Genomic DNA, 24590 nt, shown 5'->3' with positions numbered 1-24590 from the left:
CTGGATAGGACTGGTCAACAAAAAGACCAAGCCATGACAGAGCTTGGAACTTGAATCCTCTGAGAAGGGGAGAGCGGCTAGAGGCTGAGTCAATAGGCAGTCATGCCTACATGATGAAGCCACCATAGAAATCCCTGAACCATGGGGCTCACAGAGAGCTTCTGGGCTGAACACACAGAGGATGCTGAGCCCAGAGAGGGCAGGGAAGCCCAGAACCCCTTCCCCCATACCTTGCCCTATGCGTCTCTTCCATCTGGCCATTCTCCACTCATAGCCTCCATAAACAATGAGTAAATATAAATAAAAAGTTTCCCTGAGTTTTGTGAGCCATTTTTGCAAATGATCAGACACAAGATGGGAGGAGGTCATGGGGACCTCCAAGTTATAGCCAGTTGGTCAGGAGGCAGGAGAGAGCTCAGAAGCAGAGAGTAGACAGAAAGGGTCCATAGGAACCTGAGTGTGGGGGAGGATCCCCTCCTCCAGGAAGCCCTCCTGAGCCCCTCCAGCTCTCGAGCACTCACCAAGCACAGTGGGGAGCCGAACCTAGGTTCTTCCATTGTGATGGGAGCAGTCAAGGTAGATAACATGAAGAATTATAATAATCTACAGGTAATAATGTGTAATGATGTATAAAAGGTAGCTCATGCCTGTAGTCCTGGCACACTGGGAGGCTAAGGCAGAAAAACTGCTTCAGGCCAGGAGTTCAAGACCAGCCTGGGCAATATAGCAAGATCCTGTTCCCACAAAGAAAGTACAAAAATTTAGCCAGGTGTGGTGGCAAGCCTGCAGATCCAGCTACTAGCAAGCCTGAGGGGAATGGTGTCTACACCTGCAGACAGCCTTGCACACTTAACCTGAGGGGCTGATGCCACCTCCAGAGTCAGAACTCAAGTTAATTTGTAGGACAACCAGTTAGCGTCCATCAGAGAATTGCTTGCTAGAGAAAATGACGCCCCTGCCCCTGGTCACAGAGGCATCATGTCTGAGCACTGAGAGGACAGTGGCAGGAAAGTCTGGCATTTCATTTGACACCTGCAGCAAAGAGGGTACCCACTGAGCATGCCCACTGACCCTAGCTTGGAACTCACATGCAGCGCTCAGTTCATCCACCCTAAGAAGCAGGGGGAGAAACTGAGGCACAGAAGGGAGAAACTGAGGCACAGAAGGGAGAATGGTCCCAGAGGCAGCAGTGGCAGAGCCAGGACTTGAACCCAAGTGGCCAATCCTGGACCCCAGGCTCCTGAGCACCCCACCATACTGGACAAGTCCATACGTAAATATATACTCAGACGTGAGACCAGAGGGAGACGCACATTCTTTGGGGTCACTAGTGATTTTGTTTCACTCGTTTTTACGTTATTACAATTATTACTATCTTAGCAACAGGCTCATTTCCCTGTGCCGCCCAGGCTGGACTGCAACGGTGCAATCACAGCTCACTGCAGCCTCCAACTCCGAAGCCCAAGCAATCCTCTCACCTCAGCCTCCCAAGTAGCTGGGATTACAGGTGCACGCCACCACATCTGGCTAATATTTTTTTTTAATTTTTTTGTAGAGATGGGGTCTTGTGATGTTGCATAAGCTGCTCTGGAGCTCCTGCACTCAAGCTACCCTCCTGCCTCAGCCTCCCAAAGCCCTGGGGCGTGACCCATGGTGCCCTGGCCTTATATATCATCTTTAAGCCATCTACAATAAACGCTCTCATAACAATACAAAAAAGAAATAAAGGGTGAGAGTGAAACTGAATGCCACCTGCTTCTGACACCCTCAGTGGCACCGATGGGGCTGACCTGGGTGTGGTCTCAGAGGGACTGAGAGGGGCCTCTGAGTGAGGGTTTCCCATGTCCCGGGACAGGTGCCTTTTGCCCTCTGTGGTCTCCCCGCCTCGTCGCAGGCCACCTGGGGACCGTTACCTTGCTGGGGTGATCTTTCCAGACAGCTGCAGCCGAACAGCCCTGGGGGCGCTGAGGACAGCCTGGTGGAGAAGGACACTCACGCCCCAGCCCCGGCTGCTCCTCCGAGTGTCCTGGCTGGCGTCGACCTCCAGCAGAGCCATCTCCTGGCCGGACATTTGCACAGATAGGGACCCGTTGAGGCTGCGCACTCTGTAGTGTCTGGCAGCTGCCTGCACCTGCAGGGAGGCAGGGGAAGGACAGGAAGTGTCTGTGAGACCCTGGGTGTGGGGGAGGGCTGCCTCCTCCTCCAGGAAGCCCTTCTGGGCCACTCCAGCTTTGAGCACTCACCAACCATGGTAGACAGCACACAAGCAGAATGAAAAACAGATGGAGGGAGGAAGGGGGAGACAGCCTACCCCGGCCCCAGCTCCCGGCGCAGGAGTACAGTCTCATCTTGACCTTTCCACCACATGTGAAATGGGAGTTCTTACTGTAAAATGGGGAAACTGAGGCTCTCAGAGGGTCACATAGGCCACCTGAGTCTGCCTAGCTCTAAAACTTGTGCCGGTGCCTGAAAGAGGCTGGTGAGGGAAGCAGAGGACATCTTTGCAACTCCTCCACAGAAAAGGAGGCCCCATCGAGTGCCTGCCGGGCACCAGAGGACCCAGAACTTCTGGGGTTCAAAGAGGATGGCATCTGAGTACCCGAGTGGTCAGGCTGGGGTGAACACGTGGCTGGGCCCAACAAGGGTACTGAGGGGAGCAGAGGGTGCTGCGAGCAGAGAGGCCCAAGGCTCCACCAGCTCCTCGGGACCTGAGTCCCTCCCTTTCCTGATCTGGGCCTCAGTCTCCCCATCCGCAAAGTGGGTTTAGCCCTGTGGTTCTCAATCCAGCCTGTGCATTACAATCACATGGAAAAATTTTTTTTTTTTTAAATTTTCTGAGATGGAGTCTCACTGTGTCACCCAGACTGGAGAACAGTGGTGCAATCTCAGCTCACTGCAACCTCTACCTCCTAAGTTCAAGTGATTCTCCTGCCTCAGCCTTCTGAGTAGCTGGGATTACAGACACCTGCCACAATGCCCAGCTAATTTTTTTTTGTATTTTTAGTAGAGACAGGTTTACTATATTGCCCAGGCTGGTCTCAAACTCCTGACCTCAGGCGATCTGCCCGCCTTGGCCTGCCAAAGTGCTGGGATTACAGGCGTGAGCCACCATGCCCAGCCCGGAAAGCTTTTAAAAGAATGCCTGGTGCCTCCATAGATGAACTGATAAATAAAATATGATACATCCACACAATGGAGTATTACCCAGTGCTAATAAGAAATGAGCGATTAAGCTGAAAATGACAGAGGAAGCCAAGCATGGTGACTCACGCCTGTAATCCCAGCACTTTGGGAGGCCAAGGTGGAAGGATTACCTGTGGTCAGTTCGAGACCAGCCTGACCAACATGGAGAAATCCCGCCTCTATTGAAAATACAAAAATTAGTCAGGCGTGGTGGTGCATGCCTGTAATCCCAGCTACTCAGGAGGCTGAGGCAAGAGAATCTCTTGAACCCAGGAGGTGGAGGCTGTAGTGAGCCAAGATCATGCCATTGCACTCCAGCCTGGGCAAAAAGAGCAAAACTCTGTCAAAAAAAGAAAAAGACATCGAGGAAACTTAAGTATGTATTACCAACTGAAAGCAGCTCATCTGAAAAGGCTGCACACCGTGTTCCAAGTCTGTGACATTCTGGAGAAGTCAGAACCACAGATAGTAAAAGTATCAGCGGTTGCCGGGGGTGGAGCGTAGGAGGGATGAAAAGGTAGAGCCCAGAGGATTTATTTAGGGCAGGGAAACTTCTCTGAATGACGCTGTAATGGCAGATCCATGACACTATATGCATCTGTCAAGCCCATAGACTGGCAGGGCACGATAACTCACACCTGTGACCCCAGCACTTTGGCGACCAAGGCAGGAGGACTGCTGGAGGCCAGGAGTTTGAGACCAGCCTGAGCAACAGAGCAAGATCTCCTCTCTCTACAAGAATTGGAAACATTAGCTGAGCGTGGGGACGTGCACCTGTAGTCCCAGCTACTCAGAAGGCTGTGGTCAAAGGGTGACTGGTGTCTGGGAGGCGGACGCTGCCATGAGCCATGATCACGCCACTGCACTCCAGCCTGGGTGACACAGCAAGACCGTGTCTTAAAAATTATAATTAAAATGGCCAGGCACGGTAGCACATGCCTATAATCCCAGCACTTTAGGAGGCTGAGGCAGGCAGATCACCTGAGATCAGGAGTTTGAGACCAGCCTGGCCAACATGGCGAACCCTGTCTCTACTAAAAATACAAAAATTAGCCGGGCGTGGTGGCAGACGCCTGTAATCCCAGCTACTCCTCAGGCTGAGGCAGGAGAATCGCTTGAACTTGGGAGGCAGAGGCTGCAATGAGCCAAGATCGTGTCACCACACTCCAGCCTGGGCGACAGAGCCAGACTCCATCTACAAAACAAAACAAAACAAAAACAACTAAAATTAACCTTTGAGCCAGGTGCAGTGGTTCATGCCTATAATCCCAGCACTTTGGGAGGCCGAGGCAGGTGGATCACTTGAGGTCAACAGGAGCTCAAGATCAGCCTGGCCAACATGGCGAAATCCCATCTCTACTAAAAACACAAAAAATTAGCCAGGCATGGTAGTGCACACTTGTAATCCCAGCTACTTGGGAGACTGAGGCAGGAGAATCGCTTCAACCTGGGAAGCTGAGGTTGCAGTGAGCCAAGATTGCGCCCCCGCACTCCAGCCTGTGCGACAGAGTGAGACCCTGCCTCAAAAAAAAAAAAAAAAAAAAAAATTAATGTTTGAACCCATGAGATGACCCAGCATCCAAGCTTCCAGGGGAACCCACCCCCACTCCCCAGTGAGTTCAGGGAATCGCATGAGCTCTGAAGCCAGACGCCTGGGTTCCCACCCAAAATCTTCCTCTTGTGAGCTCCATGATCTTGGGCAAGTCATGCCACCTGTCTAAGTCTCAGAGCCGCACCCACAAAATGGTACCACAGTGCTCCACACCCCACACAACAGCATCAAGAGATGTCCACAAGATAATCCACAAGAGGGTTCAGAACAGAGGCTGCCGTGCAATCACTCCACAGACGTCAGCTCCTAGAACAAATGGTTCATATGATGGCGTTTCCTCCAATCTAAGATGCCAGCAGTGCTCAGATGGGCCGTGATCTTAGGGAATCCCACGAAAGCAACATTCAATTTCCTTTTAAAACCCAACGCACAGGGAATGCACAGCAGGTGTCTGAAAAATGCTGTCAGGGCTGGACGCAGTGGCTCATGCCTGTAATCCCAGTACCTTGGGAGACTGAGGGAGGAGGATCACATGAAGCCAGGAGTTCAAGACCAGCCTGGGCAACACAGTAAGACCCCGTCTCTGCCAAAAAAAGAAAAAATACAAAAACTAGCCAGGTGTCGTGGCACATGCCTGTGGTCCCAGCTACTCAGGAAACTGAGGTGGGAGGATCACTTGACCCCCTGCGGTCAAGGCTGAAGTGAGCCGTGATGATGCCACTGCACTCCGGCCTAGGAAACGGTGAGATCCTGTCTCAAAAGAAATTTATCTTGAAATTTCTCAGGCTAGGTAAAGTGGCTCATGCCTGTGATCTCAGCACTTTGGAAGGTTGAAGCAGGAAAACGGCTTGAGGCCAAGAGTTTAAAACCAGCCTGGGCAACATGGTGAGACCCCACCTGTAATTAATTTTTTTTTTATTGCTATCAAATTAATGGTCTGCCCCACACCTCCTGAGGGCCTTATCCCTGTCAGGATTTCCTATTTGCACCTCCAAGCCCCTGAATTAGCCACTAAGTAATTCCTGTGCAAACACCACCCACACCCTGCTCAACGAAGCTGCAAACTTCATTGGGGACAGGGCTCTCTAGTGCCCCGGCCCTGGGGGCTTCCACCTGGATGTCTTTCTCCACCTCTTTACTTCCACACTGGGCAAAATACCCTGGGTCAATAAAGCCCTCCTGAAGCATTACACGGCTTCTCCCAAGCCCAATACAGGGCACAGTTTGGAGGAAAATTCTGTTTCTGTCCATTTTCAAGAGTGAAATATGATCCTTCATCCCCACCCCTGAAAGCTAAAAACCCTTCTTGCCTGGACAATCACTTCCAAATGATGGATTTGGAAACCTCCCTGCCATCTGTTCTTGGTTCTGCAGAGGCTGTTTGGCTAAGCACGACGCTCCAAGTGCAGGCTGCCTCCCTCCTCCGGGCCCTCATCCTGCTTTCCTTCCGCCCATCGCTGCTGCTCACAGACAACCCTTGGCAGGCAAGTCAAGGTCATCCCCGAGGGAGCAACATCCATACCTGGAAGTTTGGAGGAAATGTTGGTCTGTGGGGATGTCTGAGTTGGAAGAAAAACGCCAAGTCGGAGTCAGATCTGTTCAGCTGGACCGAGACCTGTTGCGGGTAGAGTTGGAAAAGTGTCACAGGGAACGGGGGAGATGCAGAACCCCTGGCGATGGCGGCTGGGCAAATGCATCCCAGAATATGCCCCAAGCTCAAGGCAGAAACGTCTGTCCTCCCCCAGTGTTCCTCAGCCCTAAATCTTACTCAGGCTGCACTCCTGAAAAAGGATGCTTAGGAAGTGAAGCCCTGGGGGGCTGGGAAGACCACTCTGGGACCCCCTCTTCTCTGGGACCCCCTCTTCCCTGCTATGGTTCCTGTTCACGCCTCCCACAGCTCCTTGACCCTGACCACAAACCAGGCACTGTGCTACCAGGTTCACAGTGAGCATCTCATTTAATCCTCAACCCTGCTTTGCTGGGTTGGTGTTACCATCCCACCTTCCAGATAGCAAAACTGAGGCTCAGTGGTGTCCAGTATCTCAAGGTTATAGAGCTCATTAACAGTGAAACTGGGAAATGAACTTGAACTTATCTAACACTAAAAGCCCACTAGATTTAAAGCTCCTCAGAGATGGGAACAGAGATGGGGACAGAGTCACCCTTGCACCCCCCCAATGGACATCACAGAGCCTGGCACACAGCAGAGACACAACCCATCCATGTTCAATGAATGGACATGAACACATACATGGATGAACAAATGAACAGCCATGAATGAGTAAATATACCTACAATGGCTGCTATATATTTACCAAACTGCATTTCCTTTTCTTTCTGAACATACAGCTAAAACTACATTTCCCAGCCTCCCTTGCAGCTAGGTGGGGTCATGTGATGAGAACCCAGGCAGGAATGACCAACCTTTCGACTTACAAGTCTGGCCCATAAAAACCTCCTGCCTAACTCTCCACCATGTCTCCCTCCATCTGTCATCTAGGACAGAGCCACAAGGTGGGAGGCCTGGATCCTGAGAGACTGCATGGAGCAGAGCCTCGCTGCGCTGAGACGTGAATACTGGCCTTTCACAATGAGGCAAACATTTGTTTACAATAGTCAATGCATCCTGACTAATCACACACACACTGTAAAAATAAGGGCTGTACTGTTGGCTTCCTAGGGTCATGCCTCCTGCCACCTCCTGACACATTCCAAACAAGGCACCTTCACTAAAGTTTATTAAAAACTGCCTCCCTAGGCAAGGGAGCAGAATTCAGCCTCCTGACCTGGGATGTGATGTTGTGGTTGATGGCAGCTCGAGTATCCACGCCAAAATTGAATGTTCCTGGAGGACTCTGTCTAAAGATGATGCCCCCATCCCAGCTCAGGGTCTGGGGGAAGCTCAGCTGGGAAGAAAACAGACAACACCCTTTACTTCATGAACAGCCAAGCTCTGTGTGGAGATCACAAACCAGTGTCTGGGACCTGTACCTGGTAGGAATGGGCCAAGTCCAGGGCTAGGCTGTGCCGGCTTTCCCCGCGCTGAGATCTGTCATGATGCAGACCCTTTAAGTGCAGTACAGCTTTCCGGTTGACTTTCAAAGTGGCCTCGACCTCCCTTTTCTTAGCCTAGGTGAGTGAGAACCGGAGGCACTGAGAGAGGTCCTGTCCCATCTCCACGTGCCTGCAGAAGCCACCCCGGGAACCCAGCAGTCAGAAGAAAGTGGTCCCAAGATTGATGGGCTACGGAGCAGCCTACAGTCTTCCATTTATAGGGCAGGAAGTGGGGACAGGTGCACAGGAATGATGAATTCCAATGCCTACAGGTAAGATTAGCAGGGTGGGCTTGATGGAACAAACGTGAATACCTGTGTCTTCTTCAAAGAAAGTGCCCTCGGAATAGTCTGTTTTGTTCACTGCCATATTCCTAACACTTAGCGCAGGTTCTGGCATGTAGTAGGTGCTCAATAAATATTTGGGCAAATGCAGAATCCCTAGTTACAGCCTGAAACCCCAAGGTCAAAGCTGTGCTGGAGTGAAAGAATGCATAATTCTTTGTGGAGCTGGCAGAACACTCATGCCACGATAACATCCATGTCCTCATCACTGAAACCTATAAATATGTGACCTTTCATGGCAAAAGAGACTTTGCAGTGTGATTGGATTGAGAATCTTGAGATGGGCAGATGATCCAAGTGGCCCTAAAGTAATCACAAGGGTCCTATGAGAGGGAGGCAGGAGGGTCAGTCACACAGACTGGAAGATGCCACGCTACTGGCTTTCAAGGTGGAAGAAGGGGCCACGAGCCAAGGCATGCAGGCAGCTTGTAGAAGCTGGTTAAAGGAAAGAAAAAGGACTCTTCCTCTGGAGCTTCCAAAAAGGACACAGCCCTACTAACACCTTGGTTTTAGCCACGTGAGATCTATTCTGGGCTTCTGAGCTCCAAAACTGTAAAATAAATCTGTGATGTTTTAAGCCACTAAGATTGCAGTGATTTGTTACGGCAACCATAGCAAACTAATATACAATTGCGCCATCATTTATTCACTCAACAACCATTCAGATTCTGCCACAGGCCAAGTACACAGTAGCACGTTACCATCTTTCCTACCTGTGTTGAAGTTAAAAATGCCTGCTAAGGAGCTTTGTCATTGCTGTGTACCTTTAAAGGGATGCTCAGCTTTACATTAGAACCAAGATGGAGGAAGAGAAATAAGGGTCCAAGGGGGCCAAGGGAAATGCGAAATGAGAAAAATGTTTGTCATTAAACACACATGGCTTTGTTTTGTTTTTTTGAGACAGTCTCACTCTGTCGCCCAGGCTGGAGTGCAGTGGCATGATCTTGGCTCACTGCAACCTCCATCTCCGGAGTTCAAGTGACTCTCCTGCCTCAGACTCCCGAGTAGCTGGGATAACAGGTGCGTACTCCCACACCCAGCTTTTTTTTTAAATATATATTTAGTAGAGATGGGTTTTCACCATGTTGGGTCACGCTGCTCTCAAACTCGTGACCTCAAATAATCCGCCTGCCTCAGCTTCCCAGAGTGCTGATATTACAGGCGTGAGCAACCACACCCAGCTTAGACATGTTTTTAAAGAGAGCAGAGAGGCCGGGCGCAGTGGCTCACACCTGTAATCCCAGCACTTTGGGAAGCCGAGGCGGGTGGGTCACAAGGTCAACAGATCGAGACCATCCTGACCAATATGTGAAACCCCATCTCTACTAAAAAATACAAAAATTAACCGGGCGCGGTGGTGTGCGCCTGTAGTCCCAGTTACTTGGAAGGATGAGGCAGAAGAATCAATTCAACCAGGAGGCAGAGGTGGCAGTGAGCCGAGATTGTGCCACTGCACTCCAGCCTGGTGTCAGAGTGAGACCATGTCTCAAAAAATAATAAAAAAGAAAGAGCAGAGCGCCAAATTACACGGTATGAAAGGACTGCCATTTACTCAGTCTGCTGTTGTCAGCTGGGATTTGAAGCCCGGTATGGTCACGTCTTCTCATTTTTTTTTTTCTTAGAAACAGCAGAAATCTGGATTTCACTCAAAATCTTCTGATTTTCTAATGTAGCAATTAATTTCCTTAAAAAACTCAAATGCTAAGCAGACCAAACAAAACCCATCTGCAGGTCGAATTTGACCCACAGTGCTGGCTCTGCAATTTCCAGCATAAGAAACAGCAAACACCATTGGGAGGCACTTTGCAGGCGTCTGAGGCTGTCATCCTGCCATTCATTTTCCCCTAAAAGCTCTACGTCACCCCTGGGGAGGCGCGCGCAAACACACACACACACACACACACACACACACACACACACGGCGCGCGCAAACACACACACACACACACACACACACACACACACACACACACACGGCCTCATTTGACTAATGGTAAAGGGAGCCCCAGAAGGATGGGTCTCAATGCGCAACACGTGCTTAGTTCACCCTCCTTCCCAGGGGCTGGGGTGCATCTTGCAAGAGACAAACAGCCAGGCGTGGTGGCTCACACCTGTCATCCCAGCACTGTGGGAGGCTGAGGCGGGTGGATCACCTGAGGTCAGGAGCTTGCCATCAGCCTCACCAAAATGGAAAAACCCCATCTCTACTAAAAGTACAAAAATCAGCTGGGTGTCGTGGTGGGTGCCTGTAATCCCAGCTACTCAGGAGGCTGAGTCAGGAGAATCACTTGAACCCAGGAGGCGGAGGTTACAGTGAGCCGAGATCACGCAGCTGCACTCCAGCCTGGGAAACAGAGGGAGACTTGGTCTTATTAAAAAAAAAAAAAAAAAAAAAAAGGATAGGAGGGGTCTGCACGTGAACCTGGGAGGTGGAGGGTTACAGTGAGCTGAGATTTAATCACTGCACTCCAGACTCCAGCCTGGGCAACAGAGGGAGACTCTCTCAAACAAACAAAAAAAGAGAGAGAGAAGCAATGACTATCTTCCTTGGGGGCTTAGCACACCGCAGATACTCCGTAAATGCTTGCTGAAAAGTGCGGTGATCTCCCAGAGTATTGACGCCTCCTAGAGGTGTCAGGAAGAAGCCTTGGACGGGGGCATGGCAGGCATTTTACAATTCTCCATTGTAATCTTCACAGCCCCTGCGTAAGAGATGAACACTGCTGCTCCCATTCTGCAGACAAGGAAACTGAGGTCCAGAGACATGAAATAATTTGCCAAGGAAACACAGGCAAAAACAAGTTTCACCCCGAGAGCCAAAATGTCAATACCCTCATCCAGGCCCAGCGACTCTTATCTGTAATCACAGCACTTTTTTTATTTTTTGAGACCAAGTCCCCCAGACTGGAGTGAAGCGGTGCCATCTCAGCTCACTGCAACCTCTGCCTCCTGGGTTCAAGTGATTCTCACACCTCAGCCTCCCAAATAGCTGGGATTATAGGCACCTGCCACCATGCCCGGCCAATTTTTTTAGTTTTTTAGTAGAGATGGGTTTCACCATGTTGGCCAGGCTGGTCTCCAACTCCTGACCTCAAGTGATCCACCCTCATTGGCCTCCGAAATTGCTGGGATTACAGGCATGAGCCACCATGCCTGGCCTAATCCCAGGACTTTGAAAGGTAAGGCAGGAGGATTCCTTGAATGTAAGAATTCAAGACCACCCTGGGAAACAGAGAGAGATCTCCATCTCTACAAAACATTTTTAAAATGAGCTGGGCGTGGTGGTGCACACCTGTGGTCTCAGCTACTCAGGAGGCTGAGGCGGGAGGATCACTTGAGGCCAGGAGGTCAAAGTTGCAGTGAGTGAGCCATGATCGAGCCCCTGGACTCCAGCCTGGGTGACAGAGCAATACCCCATCTCAAAAGAGATCCTGTAACTCAGGGGTCAGCAACTAATGCCCCTGGTCCAAATGTGGTGTGTTTCAGTAAGTAAAGTCCTGTTAGGACACAGCCACGCCCATTCATTACGTACTCATTACGTACTGTCCACGATTCTCTCGAACTGCAATGGCAGAGTGGAGTCAACAAGGCCTGAACCGTGTGCCCGTGAAGCCTGAACTAGTTACTACCTGGTTCTTTCCAGAAAAGTTTGGTGGCCTCTACTCTGGGTCCTGGCATGCAGTGGCTGTTAAATAGCATCATGGCAGCAACTATTCATGGAGCACCTACTGTGTACCAAGTCCTGTAGCTACAGGGTAAAGTACTCATGGAGATCGTAAGTTTTCCAGAGTAACAAAGGAACCAGTGGCTGATGCATCGCACAAAAATTGAACTGGGGCCAGGTACGGCGGCTCACACCTGTAATCCCAGCACTTTCGAGGCTAAGATGGGAGGATCACTTAGAGTCCAGGAGTTCAAGACCAGCCTGGGCAACACAGCAAGACCCTGTCTCTACTAAAAATAAACAATTAAGAAAGGCAGGTGGGCCGGGCGCGGTGGCTCACGCCTGTAATCCCAGCACTTTGGGAGGCCGAGGCGGGCGGATCACGAGGTCAAGAGATCGAGACCATCCTGGTCAACACGGGAAACCCCGTCTCTACTAAAAATACAAAAAATTAGCTGGGCATGGTGGTGCATGCCTGTAATCCCAGGTACTCAGGAGGCTGAGGCAGGAGAATTGCCTGAACCCGGGAGGCGGAGGTTGCGGTGAGCCGAGATCGCGCCATTGCACTCCAGCCTGGGTAACAAGAGCGAAACTCCGTCTCAAAAAAAAAAACAAAAAAAAGAAAGGCAGGTGTGGTCGTGGTATGTGCCCGTGGTCCCAGCTACTCGGGAGGCTGAGGTGAGAGGATTACTTGAGCCTAGGAGGTCAAGGCTACAGTGAGTGAGATTGTGCCACTGCACTCCAGCCTGGGTGACACAGTAAGACTTTGTCTAAAAAAAAAAAAAAAAAGAAACTGAAATTATGATTGATGCTAGAAGCAAAAGATATCGGGCAAGCTAGGCACAGCGGTGATCCCAGCGCTTTGGCTGGGAGGCCGAGGCGGGGAGATCACTTGATGTCACAAGTTCGAGACAACCTAGCCAACATGGCGTAATCCTGTCTCTACAAAAAATACACAATCTAGCCAGGCATGGGAATGCACGTCTGTAATCCCAGCCACTCGGGAGGCTGAGGCAGGAGAATCACTTGAAACCCGGGAGGCAGAGGTTGCTAAAAGGATATAAGGGTTCGCTGGAGTAACCAGGGGTGTGTGTGAGGTGGTCTGGGGGTCATGTGAAAGGATGCTGGAGCTCAGCCCTACACGATGAGTAGAAGGGAGGTGAAGGAGAGGGTGACAGCTCCAGGCACAGGACACGCAGAGGTCCTGAGGCAGGAAAGAGCCAGGCGAGGAAATGCGAAGAGTCTGGAGGAGGGGAATGCAGGCCACGAAGTGGGGCTGAGGGCACAGGACTGGGGCTTTATCCCAAGAGAGGCTGTCACAGTTTGAGAGCCAGGGAGTGGCAGAGTTATGCTGACCTTTAGAAAATATCCTCTGGGCTGGGCGGGGTGGCTCAGGCCTATAATCCCAGCACTTTGGGAGGCGAGGGGGGCGGATCACGAGGTAAAGAGGTCGAGGCCATCCTGGCCAACATGGTGAAACCCCCATCTCTACTAAAAATACAAAAATTAGTCAGGTGTAGTGACACGCGCCTGTAATCCCAGCTACTCGGGAGGCTGAGGCAGCAGAATCACTTGGACCCGGGAAGTGGAGATTGCAGTGAGCCGAGATCACACCATTGCGCTCCAGCCTGGTGACAGAGTCAGACTCCATATGAAAAAAAAAAAAAAAAAAAGAAAAAGAAAAAGAAAATATCCCTCTGGCTGTCACACAGACCGTACTAGGGAGGACCAAATGAAACAGAGAACCCAGGCAGGAGAACCTCCTTTTTTGTGAGGCAGAGTCTGGCTCTGTGGCCCAGACTGGAATGCGGTGGTGCGATCTCGGCTCACTGCAACCTCTACCTCCTAGATTCGAGCGATCTGCCAGCCTAAGCCTCCCAAGTAGCTGGGACTACAGGTACCCACCACCACACCCGGCTAGTTTTTGTATTTTTAGTAGAGACAGGCTTTCACCATGTTGGCCAGGCTCGTCTCAAACCCTGACCTCAGGGGATCTGCCTGCCTTGGCCTCCCAAAGTGCTAGGATTACAGGCGTGAGCCACCGTGCCCAGCGTGGATAACTCTTCTGGGGGAAGGGGGGTGTCTGAGTCTTGCTCTGTGACCCAGGCTGGAATGCAGTGGTGTGATTACAGCTTACTGAAGCCTCAACCTCCTGGGCTTAATTGATCCTCCTGCCTCAGCCTCCAGAGTAGCTGGGACTACAAGTGCACACCACCATGGCTAATTAAAAAACATTCCTTTTTGGAGAAATGAGGTTTCCATATGTTGTCCAGATGGCTCTCCAACTCCTGGCCTTTCCAGATCCTCCCGCCTCAGCCTCATGAGTGGCTAAGACTACAGGTGTGAGCCACTGCACTCAGTCCAGAGAATGTGTTTCTAATCCTATTGAGAGATGACAGCAACTTGAACCAGGGCTGGCTGGGGTGCAAAGGTCTCTGGGGCCTCCACTCTTACCTTGTGCTGATTCCAAGTAACCAGGCACCCCTCTGTGTTCCTGGGGATGGCTGTGCCATCGTATGGATGCGTCAGACCTGCACAGACCTGGGAGGGGCAACCACATACATGTACAGACGCATGCAGGAATGTCCACAGGCAGCTGGGGCCTCCTTCCAGCTCTCAGGCCCCTTCCCGGCTGTGCCCAGGCCCACTCACATAGGGGTGTCCCGCCTGGTAGCCCAGAACGACAGTCTGCAGGGTTTCCTCTTGGCCATTCAGGACAACCCTTGTCTCCAGGGAATAGCGCTGGTGTCGCCCGTCAGCTGTGAAGGTCCCCTGCAGGACAAGGCTCTGCGGGATGGGCAGGCGCAAGGGGTGCCTGGTGTGCAGAGGGAAAAACAGGCCAAAGCCACTAAAGCAGCTGGCAGTGTCGGGGACAACTGGGCCCCACGGTCTCAGCCTGGGCCTGTCGTGAGCTTGCCGAGTTTGGAGTCTGTCTCAGAGAAGACAACATCAGCACATAGGGCAGCCCTGTGCTTTCACAATTTGTCATTCAGAACCCTTCACCATCTCACTGTGCCATCAAGGTGGGCACAGCTGGGGTCCCCGTCGCCATTGGACAGTAAAGACCCAAGGTGATAGATGGCACACACCATCTGGTGTCACAAAGACTGGGGCTGAAATCCAGGCACGGACTTTCACTAGCTGGGTGACCTTGCGCAAAGGACTTGACCTCTGTGCCTCAGTTCCCCCATATGTAAAATGCAGCTAAAATAACACTCATTGGACACAGTGACCGGGATGAGAGGTCACATACATGAAATGAATGTAAGCTCCCCAAGAGCAAGGGTTTCTGCCCTTCTTGTTCTCTGCCATTTTCCACGTGCCCAGAAGAGGACTTGGTACATAATAGGTGCTCAATGAATGTAAACGGGGCAAAAACACAAATGAAATCTGCAAATGACATTGCTATTCCTTGTCATTACTGCTGATGTTTCGGCCGTAGGTGACTTGTCTAACACCACACAGCTGCTCAATGCATACCCTGGCGTCCAAGATGGCTCTGCTCATTCCAATCTCATGCTGTTCCCAGCACACAGGGAACTGCCTTTTTAATGAGCTCTGTCTCTAGGAAATGAGAAGACTCTCCAAGCAGCCCCAGGCTAGGATAAGACTGACTTCTGCTCCCACCTGAACAACTAATGGAGCAGATAGGGATGTGGCAGCTTTCAGGGGAGGGGGCTGTTCTCTGGGATCTGGTTCCGTTCGGGCCCCAGCAGGTCAGCAGGGTTTCTCCAGGTAGCTCTGCCCATTCTGTGCCCCCTGGGGACCCTCCGTGCTGGAAAAGGGGAAACTTTTGCAGGGGTGTCAGCCTAGGAGAAGGGGCACACGCACCGAAAGAGCAATGTCCCCCGTTTCTGGTACAATGTCCTGTCTCGCCTCAGCTCCTCCAGCTCACCCTCCAACTGCAGGCCCCGAGGCTGGCCATGGGTACCGGTCCCCAGAGCCATCAGTGACACCTGGGTCTTCCGCGGCTGCAACAAGATCCAGGCTGAAGGGAGGGATGGGCCAATAGGACCAAGCCGCAGACCCACCTTGCAGGGAGGCAAGGGGTAGCCCCCCACAGCCTGTCGATTGCCCCCAGAAGTGACTATCTAAGAACAGCTACTGAACTGGACCGCAGCCTCCAGCCTGATCAAACCGCAGGAGCCCACCAGCTCCCACCACAGCTGGACCTCCCTAGGTGCCCGAGGGAACAAAGAACTTGGACTTCTCAGCTAAAGGAAGCCCAGCTTTGCTCCTGAATCTGTGCTAATGTGACTAGGGTCGATTTCACAGACTAAGAAACTAAGTCTGAGCACAGTGGCTCACCCCTGTGATCCCAACACTTCGGGAGGCTGAGATGGGAGGATCACTTGATTCCAGGGCTTTAAGACCAGCCTGGGCAACACAGCAATACCACATGTGTGCTTAAAAAAAAGTCAGAGATTTCCTCCCCCTGGGATATCCTTTCATCTCCTTCCTGCTTGGTGGACTCCTATTCATCCCTTAAAACCCCTTCAATGTCATGGTAGCATGAGTGGCATGTGTCTATAGTTCTGATGACTTGGGAGGCTGAGGTGGGAGGATCCTTTGAATCCAGAAGTTGGAGGCTGCAGTGAGCGATGACTTCATCACTGCATTCCAGCCTGGGCAACAGAACCAGACTGTCAAAAAAATATCTAAAAAGAAAAAAAGGAAAAGGAAAGAGAGAGAGAAAGAGAGGCTCAGGGAGGCCCAAGGTCACTGGCCAAGCCAGTGGCACAAAGCCCTTTTCTATCCCAAGCAGGGAGAGAGCCAGGAGAGCCAGGAGAGGGACTGGTTGGTCGGGCTCTCACCCACTCGAGGCGCCTGTAGGTGGCTGTTAGGTTGAGCTCCCGCTGGGCGCCTTTCAACCAGCAGTGCAGGATCTTACGGTCCCAGCTGTTCTCAGCATGGATCTCACCCTGCACTGCTGCGTTCCAGGCTGACTCGAGTTTGCTCCAGCTGTGGAAGAGGCTCTGTGCCAAGACTGTCACCATGGAAACCTGCAATGAGGTGGGGAGAAGGACCAAGGCCTTTGAACACCCTATTTCCTCCCCCTGGGATACCCTTTCATCTCTTTCCTACTTGGTGAACTCCTATTCATGCCTCAAAACCCCTTCATGCCATTTCTGTGAGGCCTAACCTGACTGGTACAGGGAGGCTAGTTTTCTCTACAGGGCCTTAAGGAAAAAAAAAAAAAAACAAACAAAAAAAACTCTCTGTTGCCCCAACCCTGAGCAGACATAACTTCCTTCTCTCCTCTTCAGTTTGGGAATGTGATCTCGCTGGGCCGCTATTACCAGTAGCCAGCGTGTCTGTACCCTGAAGGGCACACACTGACAGGTGGCCTTCGGGAATCCTAGGAAGAGCTGGGTGTGACCTGGCTCGTTTCGGGGCTGGGGAGGTAGGCCATTTGCAGCCATCACTCGGCACAAGCCCCGCGTGGTAGTTGGTGCCCTGCTGGCTGCCATCCCTCATTCACACAACTCAGGGGATTCGCAGGCAGAAGTGGCAAGGACAAGACAGGGTTTGGGCTCGGCTGAGCCTCCAACCCAGTACAAGAACTTCGCACCACCTTGTCCCATGTCACTGACCCTCGGTTCCCCCCGGCCAACTTCCCCATTTCCTTGAATGGCACTTCCATTCCACCAGATGCTTAAGCCAAAACCTCTGAGCTATTTATTTCCTTTCCATCACTCCCTCCCGCCGCCAATCCATCAGCATCTCCAGGATCTGATCACTTGCTAGTACCTCCACTGCCACCGCCCTGTGCAGGGCCGCCATGCCCTCCGGTTGGGTGAAGGATGGGAGCTGGCTGGTCGCCCGCACCTTGAGCTCCTGTCTTGGCATCCTCCGGTACACAGAGGCTACCTTGTGGTCCCTAAGATTATCATCACCCTTGACTCCACCCTGATGCCACCCAGCCCGGCCTCAGAGGGCACTCTCCTGCCCTCGGATGAGCCCCATCAGGCCTGGACCTTCCCCACTTCCATGCATCACTCAGTACAGGGAGACTGTCCATGCACCAGGCTCCCTCAGCCCTGCAGATGACACTCAAGTGTTTTCTCCCAAACCTGTTCTTGCTTCTGCACCAAACGCCTGCAGAGAAGCAACTTTCTGATAGTCAGTAGTCCGCATAAAACCGACTTACGTCCTAGAAGTTTTCACTCTAGTTTTTTTTGGCAAAAGCCGAATGTCTGCCTACCTGTTTCCAAAGTACGGTTCGACTTGCTTTCCTTTTTATTTCTCTCCCCGTCAGCTGCTAAGCAGTAATATGGGAAATCTGATTTTCTTTTTTTAGTCTACTTTCCTACATTGCCTAAGAAGTAACTCCGAGGCCAGGCGCGGTGGCTCACGCCTGTAATCCCGGCACTTTGGGAAGCCAAGGCGGGCAGATCACCTGAGGTCGAGCATTTGAGACCAGCCTGAAAACATGGAGAAACGCCATCTCTACTAAAAATACAAAATTAGCCAGGCGTGGTGCTGCATGCCTGTAATCCCAGCTACTCAGGAGGCTGAGGCAGGAGAATCACTTGAACCCGGGAGGTGGAGGTTGTGGTGAGCCGAGATCGTGCCAATGCACTCCAGCCTGGGCAACAAGAGCAAGACTCCATCACAGAAATAAATAAATAAATAAATAAATTTAAAAAACTAACTCTCATAGCTGTGGAGATTGGGAGGGCCAAACTTCATACATCTGTGAGCTGCTATCTGCCTACAGGCCTCAGCTTCTATTCGCCTCTGTACCAGAAAAAGATCTCAGTGGCCAGGGTCCCGGCATGTGCTGGGGGCCGAACACTGCTCACCCGGAGGTAGGTGGTAGCTGGAGTGTAGACCTCGATCTTGCCTTCCCTGGTGGAGCCCTGACTCCTGCAGTCCACATTGACCACCAGGCCCTTTAGGGTCCAGGCCTTGCCCAGCGTCAGCTCCAGGACAGCTTGGAACACAGCTCGGTGTGGCCAGTACAACCTGTGAGCTGCAGAGACCATCAGCCACGGACTATCCAGGTTCAAGGCTCCTATAAGAGACAGAGAAAGGAGAGCCTGGTATTCAGGTTGGAGAGGAAGCTTCTAGCAGGCAGCAAGAGGTCCCCAGAGTCTCATCACAGCCGCGATGGGAAAATCTCAAAATTGGGAATGACTAGGCATGAGGAAACTTTCTAGGACGTTGGCAATGCTGTGACTCATGACAGGGGTTTGGAAAAAACAGGAGTATCCATCTGTCAAAATTCATCCAATCCGACCCTGGAGATGTATGCATTTCACTCTGCTTAATGAAACACATGCTGAAATGTTGAGGGTGAAATGTATCAATGTCTACAACTTACTTTGAACTGCATGGAAAAAAAATAGGGCTGGATAGGTGGAGAGAGAGGTGATGAATCAAGCGAGGTAAACTGTTTTTTTTTTTGTTTGTGTTTTTTTTTTTTTTTTTTTAGACGCGGTGTTACTCATTTTTCCCCCGCTGGGGAGTGAAAGGCGCGATCTCAGCTCACCGCAACCTCCGCCTCCCTGGTTCAGGCAATTCTCCTGCCTCAGCCTCCTGAGTACCTGGGATTACAGGCATGCACCACCATGCCCAGCTAATTTTTTGTATTTTAGTACAGACGGGGTTTCACCATGTTGACCAGGATGGTCTCGATCTCTTGACCTCGTGATCCACCCGCCTCAGCCTCCCAAAGTGCTGGGATTACAGGCTTGAGCCACCGCACCCGGCCGAGGTAAACTGTTAATAGCAGAACCTAGTATGAGAGGATGCTGCTGATCACTGTCCATCCATCCAACTCCTCTGAAGGTTTGCAACTTTTTCATAATAAAACATTGGACGGCTGGGAGCAGTGGCTCATGCCTGTAATCCCAGCATTTTGGGAGGCCAAGGAGGGAGGATCATTTGACTCTGGGAGTTTGAGACCAGCCTGGACAACGAAATGAGACCCTATAACTACAAAAAAATACAAAAATTAGCCAGGCACGGTGGTGCTGGCCTATATTCCCAGCTACCTGGGAGGCTGAGATGGAGGCTGAAGTGGCCGTGATGTGCCACTGCATTCCAGCTTGGGCAGGAGAAGGAGACCCTGTCTCAAAATAAAGAAACAAAAAGAAAACAGAGGTAGAAATGCTGAGGCCTGTGAAGAAAAATAATAAAGAAGGAATTTGATAAAAATGGCAGAGGTCAGCAAACACTTCTAGGAGGAAGTGACAATTTACCTGATACCTAAATGAAAGACAAGGGGGAGCTGATCAAAGGGGCAGGCCACCCACCCCTGCTCAGATGTAGAGACAATGACACAGTGAGGGGAGGGAAGTGGCGCTGAGTTGAGAACAGGGAGACGCTGAAGAGTGGGCATCCTGGTCCCTGCCCAGCTGCTCCTGTCCCACAGGAAATGGGAAGATGGCACCACAGAAGAACAGAAGGCAGGCATGGATCCCTGGAGAGCCAGGTTGACTGGCTCAATTGCTTGACTGACAAGGAAGCCCACTAATCAGAACATGCTCCCACTTATACATAGCACCTCTTCCCAAACACGTTTAGAGTCTCCAATTAGTTTTCTATTTTATTCATGTTTCCTGCATGGTGATGACGATCTCATTTCACTTTATAGATCACAGTTGGGACCTGGCAAACTCAGGCCCTCCAGAACATCTGTCTGGTTGCTCCATTTTGTTTTGTTTTGTTTTTGCTTCTGAGGTCACGGTCATTCATTTTCATCTCATTACACTGGGCTGGGCCAAGAGTCACCCACTAGTGTATAGATTATGTTATTCTGTTGCTTTCAGACAGAATTGGGATCCAGGTTCTAATTGTCTCCCAAGTTCAACATCTGGATCTGAATCAGAAGAGAGCGGCCACTGTTTCGGGAGGCTGGGGGGCCGCGGGAGGCTGGGGGCTGCTGGGGGAAAGGCATGAAACAGGCCTAGAACTGACCACACAGGGTTCATGATCCAGGGTTCCCCTCTGGGTACCCAAGGATCCTGCACACAGTGAATGGGTCGGGGAGCCCACAGCGGCCCCTCAAAGTCAATGGGGATGGCGCAGGCCTGTGTTGGACCTTCGGAGCTGGAAGGACAACTGCGTCTGCACAGACAGGACATGAAGACGTGCTCTCCTTCCTTCTGTATCCGAGAATCCTATGCAGGGCCCTTCCATGAGGACAGGGCCAGGGCTGGCTCGTGGGCCTCTGGGTGGCCTCATGGCTCATCCAGTAAAAGTCCTGCAAACTTGTCACCATCTGGGGACATTCCTGCCAGTTCTTCTCTATGCTCTTCTCCGTGAGACACTGGGCAACTGCTTTAGGCTGTTCATGATTCTTCTACGTCAACTCTGCAAACTCAGGAGATGTCTAATCTTTTAGGAAGCTTTGGATCTCCAGTTACGCCAAAGGCAAATTAACTGGTCTGATGATTTTTCTGGTTTCTCTCTCCGTCTTTACTTCCTGAGGACTTCCAGTCATTTTAGTCAGGTGTCTCACTTTCTCCGCTTTTATTCCTGAGTTTTCTTCTGGGATCTTTTTAACGGCAGCCTTAGGGCCTAATCCTAGGTTGGCACAGAACTAGCGCTCACTCTGTCCTAAGGGGATCCCGGAGGGTCGAGAGGTGCCCAAGTGTGGAAATGCGTTCTCTCCTCTGTGTTTCGGCAGGTCTCCTACTCTAAGTTTTAGAAAAGGATTTTAAGGAGAATGGATTTTTTTAAACAAACTTTTAAATCTATGTTCCAGAATATGAGATCCCTAACTTTGCAAAATTGCTGGTTTGAATTAAGTCCTCAGGCAGCTTCTGAGTATACTCAAAACGTAATTACCCTGTCTGAAAACAGCAGCCAACTCAAACATAAGCACGTATCCAAGGCTGGCTTAGCATCTAGGGGAAAGTCTCTAACAGGAAATATAGAAATAAAAAGAAAAAAGAAACTCGAAACAGATAAAACTCCCTAAAATTCTATAACTTATACTCTAAGAGAAGACAACTGCATTCATGAAACAGGATTCTGTAAGAAAGGAAACGAAAAAAAAGAGCTCTTGAGGCCAGGTGTGGTGGCTCACGCCTGTAATCCCAGCACTTTGGGAGGCTGAGGTGGATGGATCATGAGGTCAGGAGTTCGACACCAGCCTGACCAACATGGTGAAACCCCCTCTCTATTAAAAATACAAAAATTAGCTGGGTGTGGTGGTGGGTGCCTGTAATCCCAGCTACTCAGGAGGCCGAGGCAGGAGAATCACTTGAACCCAGAAGGCAGAGGTTGCAGTGAGCCGAGATCGCACCACTGCACTCCAGCCTGGGTGACAGAGTGACAACACATCTCAATAAATAAATAAATAAATAAGGAGCTCCTGAAAATATAAGATAATCCAAAATAAAAATGCCAGCAGAAGGGCTGGCATATGAAGTCGAGGAAATTGGCACAGAAGGACAAAGAAATAGAACAAAAGAGAAACAAGGAGGCCGGGTGTGGTGGTCATACCTCTAATCCCAGCACTTTGGGTGGGAGAGGCAGGAGGATCGCTTGAGCCCAGGAGTTTGAGACCTGCCTGCACAACATACTGAGGCCTCATTCTCCAAAAGATAAAAAGAAAAAAGACAAAAAGGACAAGTTTGAAAAGAGAAACAAAGAGAACATTAGAGGCTCAGTTTCTGAGGAGCAACATCTAACCAATAGGAATTTCAGAGCAAAGGGAGGAAGGAAATTATTCAAGAAACTGTATGAGAAAATTACCCAGACACAAATGACATGTTTCCTAATGAAAAAGCCCAGTACTAAGGACCTAGTACAATGGAGGAACATAGGTCCATACCAACGTACCTCGTAATGAGATTTAACACCACTAGGACTAAGATGAGCTCCTAAAACTTCTAAGACCGTGAGAAAAGGGTCACAAACAAAAGATGATGGGTCAGAAAGAACATCAGATCTCCAAATTAATTCACAACAATGGAGCAATGCCTTCAAAATCCCCAGGGAAAATTACAGGTATTGATCGACTTACGACCTATGCAACTTACGACCACTCGACTTTACGACCACAATCGCTAGCCACGACTGCTCCGCGTCTGGCAGCACAAACGTTGCCCAGCTGGGCATACAACAGTGCGGACCAGCTTCCGGCAGCACTACCATCTCCGTGTGCACCATTTCAACTGTACATATAGCCTACTCAACTTACAACCAAATCGTGTTACGACCGGTCTGCCAGTCCCAATCGTGGTCGTAAGTCGAGCACTAGCTGTATTTCCAACTTAAAATTCTGACTCATTCAAGCTGCCCCAGTAGAATGAAGACATTTTAAATATTTAGGGTCTCAAATGTTTGCATTCTGTTATGGGTTAAATTATGTTCCCCCAAAAGATCAACTGAAGTCTTAATCCCCAATACCTCCCAATTAACTGGAAATCGGGTCTGCAGATACCATAAGTCAGGATGAGGTCATACTCGAAAAGGACAGGCCCTTATACAATATAACTGATGCCTGTATTAGAAACGGAAAATTCAGACACAGACACACACACAGGGAGAATGTTATGTGACAAAATAGGCAGAGATTAGGGAGGATGTGGTTGTAATCCAAGGGACACCAAGCATCAACATCCATCACCAAACGCTTGGAAGAGGCAAGGGAGGGTTCTCCCCAGAGCCTCAGAGGGAACAGGGCCCTGGTGGCTCCTTGACTCAAACTTACAGCCTTCAGAACTGTGGAAAAACACATTCTGTTGTTTTAAGGTAACCAGTGTAGTAATTAATTACAGAAGCGCTTGGAAATGAACACACACCCCATGTATACTTTCTCTGAAAGCTACTGAAAGATGTACTCCATCAAGACAAAGCAATAAACAGAGAGAGATGACACGGGTTTAAGCGAAAGGGGTTTGACCCAGAGGAGAAGTGAAAGAAATTTCCACGTTGATGAAAAAGGGAGGCTGCAGAACCATAGCTGTGTAACTGGTCTACTTTGGAGCAGGACACAGGCTCTAGGAAGAGGGTCCCCAAGAAAAATATCAGAACTAATTGAAGTCAATGAGCAATATGATGTGTCTGACTATCCGGAAAAGAGTTTTGCAATGCTGCTGAAAATTCTCGGAGTAATTAGTAGGCAAAAATGCTAGAAAATTAATCAAATAGAAAAAGAAAGGCAATTATAAACTCCAGAAAAAACAAAAAGTCGTCATCATAGTACACCATATATCTCAGCTGTTTAAGACATTTATAGTTATAATTGGGTAAGCATAGAATGTTAACAAAACATAACTCTTTTAAGAAAATGGAGGGAAATATGTATTTGAAAGGGGCACCAGTCTAAGAGTTAAATTCTTATCCTCACTAGTAAGAAACCTGTGGAGAATGACTAAAGCTGAAAAATCAAGAAACAACAGCATGATTATATTATTTTAAAAGATAGAGAATATAAACAGTAAAAATGGCCAAAAGGATTTACAGTGCTTGCTGTTTTAAGCAAGGCTTGGGGTAGGGGCCAGGCACAATGGCTCATGCCTGTAATCCCAGCACTCTGGGAGGCCAAAGCAGGTGGATCACTTGAGCTCAGGAGTTCAAGACCAGCCTGGCCAACATAGTGAAACCCCATATCCACTAAAAACACAAAACTTAGCCAGGTATGGTGTCACACACCTATAATTCCAGCTACTCAGGAGGCTGAGGCACAAGAATAGCTTGAGACTTGGATGCAGAGGTTGCAGTGAGCCGACATTGTGCCACTGCACTCCAGCCTGGGCAACAGAGTAAGACACTGTATAAAAAAAAACCACACACACAAGGTAGTTTAAGTCCATACAAGAGCAGAGAGCAT

At 50.2% G+C, this 24590-nt stretch overlaps 1 protein-coding gene across 1 annotated transcript in view; it reads right to left on the bottom strand.

The window, feature by feature from the left end:
- Window positions 1-24590, bottom strand: part of LOC116526419 — a 164070-nt gene that overhangs the window by 65537 nt on the left and 73943 nt on the right. Inside the window, exons 30-38 of the mRNA XM_032242701.1 lie at window positions 18604-18815; window positions 16612-16800; window positions 15629-15768; window positions 14450-14612; window positions 14252-14338; window positions 7727-7864; window positions 7522-7641; window positions 6258-6350; window positions 1914-2131 (exon numbers count right to left, since the gene is read on the bottom strand). Of these exons, the coding sequence (XP_032098592.1) occupies window positions 1914-2131; window positions 6258-6350; window positions 7522-7641; window positions 7727-7864; window positions 14252-14338; window positions 14450-14612; window positions 15629-15768; window positions 16612-16800; window positions 18604-18815 (1360 nt within the window). The remainder of the gene's footprint in view (window positions 1-1913; window positions 2132-6257; window positions 6351-7521; window positions 7642-7726; window positions 7865-14251; window positions 14339-14449; window positions 14613-15628; window positions 15769-16611; window positions 16801-18603; window positions 18816-24590) is intronic.

The sequence above is a fragment of the Sapajus apella genome, unplaced genomic scaffold (genome assembly GCF_009761245.1).
Source record: "Sapajus apella isolate SASKATOON/1434 unplaced genomic scaffold, GSC_monkey_1.0 scaffold51, whole genome shotgun sequence".
Classification (NCBI taxonomy): Eukaryota; Metazoa; Chordata; class Mammalia; order Primates; family Cebidae; genus Sapajus; species Sapajus apella.
The sequence above is the reverse complement of the archived record's forward strand: the minus strand, read 5'-3'. Positions and strand labels throughout refer to the sequence as shown.